Genomic DNA, 11,578 nt, shown 5'->3' on the forward strand with positions numbered 1-11,578 from the left:
CACCGTCCATAAACCAAGGACCAGGCTGAGCCCAGCAACAAGTCCTAGAGGAACCTGGCTTCCTGCTGGTTGTATATCATGTTGCAACTGACCCAGCCCCACATGCTTATTACTCAGGTAGGCCAGCTGCCACCTCTGCCTTAGAGCCTTCTGCTGGGGAATTCCCATCTTACCTGCCTGTCGGACAGCATAACACGCAACTCCTTTTAGCTACAGGGCTCTCCTGTGCCCTCACTCTATACTCCCTCAGGTTTTCTCCCTACTGCCCCCCCAATTTAAACATATTACCTGCAACCTCAACCTCTTGCCTTACTCTCTCCTTTCAGGACGTCAAACTCTCCAGAGCCTGATCCATAGGAAGTTTGGCATTCCATCCTCTTGTGTCACATAGCCCATGTGTACATTTGATTAGATGAAATATATTTGGATTCGATCCAGCTTCCATGCAGGAAAGAGTCTACATAGATGTATCTCATTGCTCACCTAGACTACTGCAATAGTTCTTACTCCTGCTAGTATTGCCATTCTTCCCACTTCGCCCCTTCTCTCTACAAATTCATCCACATAGCTATAAGTGAGCTTCCTAAAATTCTATTCTGATGATGCAATTTCCCTGCACAAAATACTTGTTTATCACCTGACCTACAGGATCAAGCCCAAGTCCCTGCTTTAAGGCCCTCTGGGATCTCTAGCCATCCTTCCTACAACTTCTCCAGCTTCGCTCTGTATACTCTAGCAATTCCGAATTGTTCTTTGTCCTTCTGACACTATTTCGTACCTATACACCTTTGCATATACTTCCCATTCTGTCTAGAATATCCTTTCCTCTTTATCTGACTGGAAAATTATTCATTCTTCAGTTCTATTCCAAGGATAGTCAGTCCCACAAACTCAAAGCACCATCTCACATACTTTTTATTCATTATTAATACAAAGAGGGTCAGGTGCGGGAGCTCACGCCTGTAATCCCAGCACTTTGGGAGGCCAAGGCGAGTGGATCACTTCAGGTCAGTAGTTCAAAACCAGCCTGGCCAACATGGAAAAATCCCGTCTCTACTAAAAATACAAAAATTAGCTGGGCATGGTGGCAAGCACCTGTAATCCCGGCTACTTGAGAGGCTGAGGTGGGAGAATTGCTTGAACTCGGGAGATGGAGGCTGCAGTGAGCTGAGATCATGCCACTGCACTCCAGCCTGGGTGACAGAGCAAGACTCCGTCTCAGTAAAAATAATAATAATAGGCTGGGCACCGTGGCTCACGCCTGTAATCTCAGCATTTTGGGAGGCCCAAGCGGGCAGATCACCTGAGGTCAGGAGTTCAAGACCAGCCTGACCAACATGAAGACACCCCATCTCTACTAAAAATACAAAATGAATCCCAGCTACTTGGGAGGCTGACACAGGAGAATCGCTTGAGCTGGGGAGGCAGAGGTTGCGGTGAACCGAGATAGCGTCATTGCACTATCTCGTGTTGCCTGGGCAACACGAGCGAAACTCCATCTCAAAATAATAATAATAATAAAATTACTAATACAGACAATTTAAAACAAAAACCATAAGATTATCTCAATAGATGCAAAAAAAAGCACTTGATAAAATCCAGCATCCCTTTATGATAAAAACCCTAAACAAACTAGGCATAGAAGGAACATACCTCAAAATAATAAAAGCCATATATTACAGACTGACAGCCAACATCATACTGAATGGGGAAAAGCTGAAAATATTCCCTCTGAGAATAGGAACAAGACAAGGATGCCCACTTTCACCACTGTTATTCAGCATAGTACTGGAAGTCCCAGCCAGAGCAATGAGGCAAGAGAAAGAAATAAAAGGCATCCAAATTGGAAAAGAAAGCCAGGTGTGGTGGCTCACACCTGTAATCTCAGCACTTTAGGAGGCTGAGATAAGTGGATTACCTGAGGTCAGGAGTTCAAGACCCGCCTGGCCAATATGGTGAAACCCTGCCTCTACTAAAAATACAAAAAAAAAAAAAAAATTAGCCACGCATGGTGGCACATGCCTGTAATCCCAGCTACTAGGGAGGCTGAGGAGAATTGCTTGAAGGTGAAAGGATGCGAAAGATCTCAAGGAGAACTGCAAAATACTGCTGAAATAAATTGTAGATGCCACAAACAAATGGAAATACATCCCATGCTCATGAATTAGAAGAATGAATATTGCTGGGTAAGGTGCCTCATGCCTGTAATTCCAGCATTTTGGAAGGCTGAAGAGGGTGGATCACCTGAGGTCAGGAGTTCAAGACCAACCTGGCCAATATGGTGAAACCCTGCCTCTACTAAAAATACAAAAAAAAAAAAAAAATTAACCAGGCTTGGTGGTGGCTCATGCCTGTAGTCCTAGCTACTCAGGAGGCTGAGACAGGAGAATTGCTTGAATCTGGGAGGTGGAGGTTGCAGTGAGCTGAGATTGTGCCACTGCACTCCAGCATGGGCAACAGAGCAAGACTCCATCTCAAAAAAAAAAAAAAAAAGAATCAATATCATGAAAATGACCATACTGCCCAAAGCAATCTATAAACTCACTGCAATTCCTATCAAAACACCAACGTCATTTTTTCACAGAATTAGAGAAAATGATCCTGAAATTTTCATATAGAACCAAACAAGAGCCCAAATAGCTAAAGCAATCCTAAGCAAAAAGAAAAAAATCTGAAGGCATCGCATTACCACACTTCAAATTATACTGCAAGGCTATCATGGTACAGATATGAAAGTAGATACACAGATCAATGGAATAGAATGAAAAACCCAGAAATAATGCGAAATACTTACAACCAACTGATCTTGCATACAAAAACATAAACTGGGGAAAGGACACCCTATTCAATAAATAGTGTTGGGAAAACTGGATCCCACATGTAGAAGAATGAAACTACATTCATTTCTCTCACCATATACAAAAATCAACTCAAGATGAATTAAAGACTTAAACATAAGATCCGAAGCCATAAAAATTCTAGAAGAAAACCTAAGAAAGCTTTTCTGGACATTGGCCTAGGCAAAGAATTCATGACTAAGACTCCAAAAGCAAATGCAACAAAACAAAAATAAACAAATGGGACATAATTAAATTTAAAAGCTTATGCACAGCAAAAGCAACAATCACCAGAGTAAACAGACAACCCACAGAATGGAAGAAAATATTTGCAAACTATGCATTCGACAAAGGACTAATATCCAAAATCCACATGAAACTCAAACAAATCAGCAGGAAAAAAAACAAATAATCTCATTAAAAAGTGAGCAAATTCCTGTGTTCAAATCCCCCCCAAAAAAGTGAGCAAATGATATGAATAGATATTGCTCAAAAGAAGATATACAAATGCCCAAACAAGCATGAAAAAATGCTCAACATTGCTAATCATCAGGGAAATGCAAATTAAAACCACAATGACATGCCATCTTACCCCAGCCAGAATGGCCATTATTAAAAAAGTAAAGGCCAGGCATTTTGGGAGGCTGAGGTGGGCAGATCACCTGAGGTCGGGAGTTCAAGACCAGCCTGGCCAAAATGGTGAAACCCCACTCCTACTAAAAATACAAAAATTAGCCAGGCGTGGTGGCGGGCGCCTGTAATCTCAGCTACGTGGGAAGCTGAAGCATGAGAATTGCTTGAACCTGGGAGGCAGGGGTTGCAGTGAGCCGAGATGGCACCACTGTTCTCCAGCCTGGGCGACAGAATAAGACTCTGTCTCAAAAATAAATAAATAAAATTAAAAAAAAATTAAAAAGTGAAAAAAAATAGATATTTGGTATGGAGGTGGTAAAAAGGTAACACTGCCAGGGGAATGTAAATTGGTGCAACCTTTACGGAAAGCAGTATGGAGATTCTTTAAAGAACTAAAAGTAGATCTAGCATTTGATGTAGTAATCCCACTACTGGGTATCTACTCAAAGGAAAAGAAGTCCTTATATCAAAAAGACACCTACACTCATATATTTATTACAGCACAATTCACAATTAAAAAGATACAGAACAGGGCCGGGCGCTGTGGCTCAAGCCTGTAATCCCAGCACTTTGGGAGGCCGAGGCGGGTGGATCACGAGGTCAAGAGATCGAGACCATCCTGGTCAACACGGTGAAACCCCGTCTCTACTAAAAATACAAAAAATTAGCTGGGCATGGTGGCACGTGCCTGTAATCCCAGCTACTCAGGAGGCTGAGGCAGGAGAATTGCCTGAACCCAGGAGGCAGAGGTTGCGGTGAGCCGAGATCGCGCCATTGCACTCCAGCCTGGGGAACAAGAGCGAAACTCCGTCCCCAAAAAAAAAAAAAAAAAAAAAAAAAAGATACAGAACAAAACTAAGTGCCTATCAACTGATAAGTGGATAAAGAAAACGTGATATATATACACCATGGAATACTACTCAGCTGTAAAAAAGAAGAAAATAATGTCTTTTGCAGCAACTTGGATGGAACTGGAGAACATTATTCTTTTTTTTTTTTTTTTTTTTTTTTTTTAATAGACGGGGTTTCACTGTGTTGCCCAGGCTGGTCGTGAACTCCTGAGCTCAGGCAATCCGCCCGCCTCGGCCTCTTACAGTGCCAGGATTACAGGCGTGCGCCACTGAGCCCAGCCTGGAGAACATTATTCTAAGTGAAGCAACTCAGGAATGTAAAACAAAATACGTGTTCTCACTTTTTTTTTTTTTTTTTTTTTTTTTGAGTAAGTCTCATTCTCTTGCCGAGGCTGGAGTGCAATAATGCGATCTTGGCTCACTGGAACCTCTGCCTTGGGTTCAAGCGATCCTCCTGCATTCAAGCCTTCCTCCTGCCTCAGTCTCCCAAGTAGCTGGGAGTACAAGCGTGCACCACCACGCCCAGCTAATTTTGTATTTTTAGTAAAGATAGAGATAGGGTTTTGCCATGTTGGCCAGACAGGTCTCGAACTCCTGACCTCAGGTAATCCGCCTGCCTCGGCCTCCCAAAATGCTGGGATTACAGGTGTGAGCCACCACGCCTGGCCTGATGTTCTCATAAGTGGGAGCTAAACTATGGGTATGCAAAGACATACAGAGTGGTATAATGGACATTGGAGACTCAGAATGAGGGAGGATGGGAAGGGGGTGAGATTTTAAAACTACATATTGGAAAGAATGTACACTACTTGGGCGATGGGTGCACTAAATTTCAGACTTCGCCATTATACAATTCGTCCATGTAACCCAAAACCACTAGTACCCCTAAAGCTTTTGAAAGAGAAAAAATTTCTCATCACCATTAATGGAACAAACAAGTAACATATGCCCCGGGTACGATGTACTGAGAAACACACATTCTGGTAGTATTCTTGCCAAAAATATTTCACCTGACTCTAATCCCAAGGAACAATCAAACAAATACACATTGAAAGATGTTCTGCAAAACTGCTCTGAACTCTTAAACATGCCAATGTCCAGCAAGACTGAAACAAAATAAAAGGCTCAGCAACAGCTCCAAATTGAAAGACGCTAAAGAAGTGTGACAACTAAATGCAGTGTGTGATCCTTGATTCAATCCTGGATCAAAAGCAAAAAAAAAAACCTATAAATAATATTATTAACAGACTTGGTGAAATGTGAATATGGATCACATATTAGATAATAAGATGGGGTCCATGTTAAATTTCCTGAGTGTGGTCGTTGTATTGTGGTGATGGAGGAGAATGTACCTGTTCTTCGGAGATACGTGCTGAAGGGCTAAATTGTTGCTGTATCTGCAAGAAACTCGCAATGTTTCAGCAAAAAGGAACAAGCAAGTAAATAAATATGTGTGTTTGTTTATGAAAATAGAGAGATAAAGCAAATGTGGTGAATGTTAACAATAGATGAACTATAGCTGAAGGATAAACAGATACTCATTGTTCATTCTTACAGCTTTTATGTAGTTTTGATATTTTTTAAAACACAAATTTGGACATATTAAATAATGAGTAATAAACACAAAAAGATTTTTCCCAGTCATGTTTTCTGTTAAGCCTTCCATGACATACCCCTACTGGCCCTGGCCCCCAAACACTCACCTAAAACAATGAATCATACCCTCTCTTCCGGGCTCTTCTAAGATTGTCTATCTCTCTGACCAAATTATAAGCTCTTGGAAATCAGGGCCTGTGTTGCGATAGATCTACACTGCTAGGACTGTACCTGACACAGATTGGATGCTCAGTTGATCCTCTTTTTAAATTAATCCAGCTGAGTCTCGAAGCTTGGATAGAGTTCAGGAAGCATAGAAGAGTCAGCTTTGTCAAGAAAGAGGAATGGCATGAGCAAAGGCAAGGAAACAGAAATGTACATTTTGTATTTACCAAAAGCATTTGATTTGTTTGGTCAGAACTGAGGATTTGTATAGGTGAAAATGCTTAACATGCAACAGATTCTTAATAAAAATCTGATGAATAAATGAATAAATAAGATTTGAAAGGCAGGCTTAGATCAGATTAGAAAGGGCTTTGACTACCGAATTGAGAAATCTGAACATTAACTAGTTGTTAACATCCAGGGTGTTTTCCCAGCGGTAAAGAGAGTATGCTCTTGGGCAAGTCTCTCATACATTTTCTTCACTAAGTAACAAGGAAAATTGCCTCCACTAGTGTGTTCTTAAAAAAAAAAGGGAAAGTAGAGACAAGTGGGATCTGAAAGTGACCTGTTTCCAAACTCAAGGGGAGAAAATGTTATCTATCCAGGAAAAACTCCATACTGGAATTTTAAAAACATCCAACATCCCTCAGACTAATGGATATCACAGAATATGAAAGAATAAATAAGGCCGGGCACAGTGGCTCACGCCTGTAATCCCAGCACTTTGGGAGACCAAGTCGGGTGGATCACGAGGTCAGGAGTTCAAGACCAGCCTGGTCAAGATGGTGAAACCTCGTCTCTACTAAAAATACAAAAATTGGCTGGGCATGGTGGCAGGCTCCTGTAATCCCAGCTACTCTGGAGGCTGAGGCAGAGAATTGCTTGAACCCAGGAGGTGGAGGTTGCAGGGAGCCGAGATCGTGCCACTGCACTTTAGCCCGGTGACAGAGTGAGACTCTGTCTCAATAAATAAATAAATAAATAAATAAATCTATTTAATATGGGTCATGCTTGTTTTTGAAAATAGTGTCTGAGGCCGGGCGCGATGGCTCACGCCTGTAATCACTGCACTTTGGGAGGCCAAAGCAGGAGTGTCACCTGACGTCAGGAGTTCGAGACCAGCCTGGCCAACATGATAAAATCCCATCTTTACTAAAAATGAAAAAAATTAGCTGGGCATGGTGGCGCAAGCCTGTAATCCCAGGAGGCTGAGGCAGGAGAACTGCTTGAACCTGGGAGGTGGAGGTTGCAGTGAGCTAAGATCACGCCACTGCACTCCAGCCTGGGCAACAACAACAAAACTCCATCAAAAAAAAAAAAAAAGAAAGAAAGAAGGAAAATAGTGTCTGAAATTATTTTATTAATTTTACTATAGTTTTAAAGTTTGAGGAGTGTATACTTATGAAATAAGTAGACTCCAATAGTAGTTTAGGGAATCCACATTACTACATAGATTACAAAGCTTCTCCTTTAGCCCAGTTGAGCTGTCTTCAAGAGACAGTTTTCATATTTATTTAGTATTTGTGTTCTATTTTCTTCCAGATAGACTTGCGGAGACTGACAATTTAAGTAATGCCAAATAATTTAATTACGACAATTGAGAAAGAGAAAAGTGTGTTGTGTTTTGAGATTATTGTTTCCTTGACCATCATAAGCAGACTGACATCTATTTCATCTTTGTTCACAATCACAGCACACCTTTGAACACATACCAAAATGTCGATGGAATCAGAGCAAAGTATGTGAGCCAACTGGCTGCTCTGTGAAACAATTTGTTAGTTTTAAGCTATAGTTCTTCTCAATTTTCAGCCAAATTCTACAAAAATCTTAGCTGGGAGGAAATGCAAATGTCAGGTCGCATTTTAGAAATCAGTTTTTGGGCTGGCTGCAGTAATTTAGCCTGTAATCCAGCACTTTGAGCGGTCGAGGTGGGAGAGCATCACCTGAGATCAGGAGTTCGAGATCAGCCTGGCCAATATGGTGAAACGCTGTCTCTACTAAAAATACAAAAATTAGCCAGGCATGGTGGTGCACACCTGTAATCCCACCTACTTGGTAGGCTGAGGCACAAGCATCGCTTGAACCTCAGAGACAAAGGCCTGAGCCTCTCCAGCCTGGGCGACAGAGCATGACTCCGTCTCAATTTTTGGCCCAATTACCATATAGCATTAACTTGTTCCAGAATGTTTAATATTACTGGGAAGACAGCATTGGTAGGGGTCAAAGTGATTTGTAGTTCACAAAGCATGTGGGCATTCTTTTTGAAGAAAGTACACAAAATAATCTGAACTGTTGTTTCAGGTAATAAAGTAGACTTATTCGATAAGTCATTTGAGCTGTATGTACAAATTGAGTATCACACAGCTGTCCACCCCAGGCCAACTTCAAGATAAAGGCTATATATCAGTCAGCAATGCTCACTTACAACCAGCCCTGATGTGTTTGTAAGCAGGAGAATAATTTTATGGTTACAATCAACAAAGAGGTATCAGGCAAGTCCACCAAGCCCAGCCAAATCCCATAATTCGCTCCAGTTTTATACAGATTAGCATATTACACTAGCCAAACGCTGCTCCCCAACTTAGAATATGATATTGCTATTTTTCAGGGAAAGTGTAAGCCCTATTCTGCAACACTGATGGAATAGAAGCATTCATAGATATTGTGTTTAATGTGGTCCAATAATTGAAACATAAAATAGATATCTTGCAATAGAACATTTTTAAAAGTCAAGAAAGCTAAGAATTAAGCTTTGAACAATAAATGACTATGAAGAAAGATAAAAAGAAGAGACTGGGGGGTCTCTGAAGACCCTGCTTAGAGGCCCTGCCCTCCTTGCGGCAAGCGGCCATTGCCATGGAAACCGGAACCACCGGGCTGTCTGTCCGGGATTGTGACGCCCAGATGGGAGTGGTGGAAGGAGACAGGAAGAGGGTGGTGACCCATGGCAGGTCCTCTTTCTCCAAGCCCTAGCCTGAGACTTCGCGGCACGGCTGCTATCCTGAACTAGCTTGGTAAGGACTGTGCCCCAAACCACCGCAGTGAGACCTCGGACCGGCAGCCTTAATGACAACATCCGTGTCTTCCCTTCCATCTCAGGCTGCCCAGCAGCCTCCCATCTTCACCCTCTCGCAGATAACCAGCAGCCTCTTTCTCAGCAATGGTGTGGCCGCCAACAGCAAACTCCTGCTTACCAGCCATCGCATCACCACCGTTATCAATGTTTCCATAGAAGTGGTCAACGTGTTCTTCGAGGGCATTCAGTACATAAAGGTGCCCGTTACTGATGCTCCTGACTCTCGTCTCTACGACTTTTTTGACCCAATTGCTGATCACATTCACAGCGTGGAAATGAGGCAGGGCCGCACGCTGCTGCACTGCGTGGCTGGAGTGAGCCGCTCCGCCTCACTGTGCCTTGCTTACCTCATGAAATACCACTCCATGTCGCTGCTGGACGCCTACCTATGGACCAAGTCACGCCGCCCCATCATCCGGCCCAACAACGGCTTCTGGGAACAGCTCATCCATTACGAATTCAACCTGTTTAACAACAACACCGTGCGCATGATCAACTCGCCAGTAGGTGATATCCCTGACATCTATGAGGAGGAAGTACTTACGATGATATCAGTGTAAGCCATCCCCGTCATCCCTGACATCTACCATCGCTCTTGCACCAAGACTGAACTTGAACACTGACGTTTTGTTGATAAAGAAAACCTGATGATACTTTGTTAAAGGGCAAGAAAAAAAGGAAGGGGGTTGGAGTTTTGAATGTAGTCACTCTTACCTTAAAAGAATTAAATTCATGAAACGTAATTTGGTGAAAATGTCTTTTATCTTTTGAGGTCAAGCTATTGGGGCCTGGCTGGAACCAGGGTGGGGTAAGTGATGCCCAGCTCACATAGACCTGCCAGCAGCAACCAACACATGTGGCAGGCCTGGAATCCTGAGCCCTGCCAGAGGCTGACTAACCCAGGAGTAAATCCCCTAGAATCCCACCTGGTTCTTTCCAACCCAAAGTCAAAGCCTTAGACGTCTTGGTGTCCCTTGCACCTCTCCCAGTAAGTGTCAACCTAGTGAATAAGTGGCTTTCATTCAGGCTGTGCTCCAGGAGCCCTGGAGGAGTCTCAGGCTACCCTTGCCCACCTTCAATCACAGTGGTCCATCTCTGGGTTTCTAGATTGGATTTATACATTAATTTTTAAAATATGCTAGTTTTTAAAAAACCATTCCACTCCATAAAGTTTAAAAATACTGGTTTTTTTTTTTTTTTTTTTTGAGTGCTGTACTAGATGGCAAGGTCTCAAAGTGTCCTTGGTGATCTCCCACCAGCCTTTGTGAAAAGGGACATTAGTCCTTTTCCCAGGGCATATATTGAGAGAGAAGAGGCCTGACACCAGGCACAGGGGTTCCTCTCATGAGCCTGGTCTTAGGAGGCTGGAACTGCTGGCCATGACCCAGCCCCATCACCTCTAACATCTCCTTTGATTGTGACCTGGGTCCCCTCAGAGCTTCACTGTCCTCACCTGTCAAAACAACTCTCTCCCACAGAGCTGTCGTGAGGACTAAGTTCCTTAGCACAGTACCTGGCACATGAATGGTTTCATGCCGGTAGTAAAGGGCAATGATACTCTTTGGCCCTGGCTTGAGGTCAGCACACTCATTCTCATAATGGCTTTTCCCCCATCTGTGCACAGTCCTTTTTTGTTTACAAAAAATCATCAAGTGTGTAAAAACAAATGGCTTAAGGTCCTTTTGGACCTTACCTTAGAATGGACCTAGATTCGGGCATCTTGGGGGGCACCTGTAGTCCCAGCTACTTGAGAGGCCGAGGCAGGAGAATCGCATGGACCCGGGAGGTGGAGGTTGTGGTGAGCTGAGATTGCACCATTGCACTCCAGCCTCGATGACAGAGTGAGACTCCAAAAACAAAAAAAAGGGTTGGGGGTTGGCTAAATTTAGAGCCTTTACAGAGGTCCCATTGTGTTTAATCCATGTGCATCCATCCAAGGGGTCGTGTAGAAACATAATTCCAGCTTCCCTGAAACACTTGTTTAGAGTCAGTAACCGCTAGAGCCAGCACCCTGGTTTTGCAAATTACCAGGGTATTCGCCAAAGGGATGAACATCTGAGCCCCACATGTAGACCCTGGAATCCAGGATCATGCTAACTTCCTGGGAACCTGGGGCTCTGGCTTGTGTTCACTTATTCTAATCCAGAGGGTTTTAGACAAAAAAAAAGGTGGGGGGAGACGAGACAAAAGTACAACCGTTCCATTTGAAGAACTATGTGTCCAAAGCCCAGTGACATCCAAATGTTTTTTCTCTCCAAACCTGAGACACCACCACTGCCACAAAGGGAGTGCCTAGGGTGCAGTTTGAGGAAAGGGGGATAAAATCACTGCTCTAGGCAGATCCACTCCATTTACAGATGGAAAAACAGGCCCACAGAATGCAAGAGTTGCGGCAGAGCCCCCACAAAGCAGCCTTTCTG

The 11,578-nt window shown here is 43.2% G+C and overlaps 1 protein-coding gene across 1 annotated transcript; it reads left to right on the top strand.

The window, feature by feature from the left end:
* Positions 1 to 9,019: 9,019 nt before the first annotated feature.
* DUSP21 (dual specificity phosphatase 21) lies at positions 9,020 to 9,895 on the top strand. Its single transcript, XM_032258532.1, has one exon. The coding sequence runs from the start codon at positions 9,149 to 9,151 to the stop codon at positions 9,716 to 9,718; it is 570 nt and encodes a 189-aa protein (XP_032114423.1). The 5' UTR covers positions 9,020 to 9,148; the 3' UTR covers positions 9,719 to 9,895.
* The last annotated feature ends 1,683 nt before the right edge of the window (positions 9,896 to 11,578 follow it).

The sequence above is a fragment of the Sapajus apella genome, unplaced genomic scaffold, assembly GCF_009761245.1.
Source record: "Sapajus apella isolate SASKATOON/1434 unplaced genomic scaffold, GSC_monkey_1.0 scaffold103, whole genome shotgun sequence".
NCBI lineage: Eukaryota > Metazoa > Chordata > Mammalia > Primates > Cebidae > Sapajus > Sapajus apella.

Excerpts from the sequence above, each read along its gene's own strand:
- DUSP21 (XM_032258532.1), top strand. The coding sequence starts at position 9,149 with ATGACAACATCCGTGTCTTCCCTTCCATCTCAGGCTGCCCAGCAGCCT.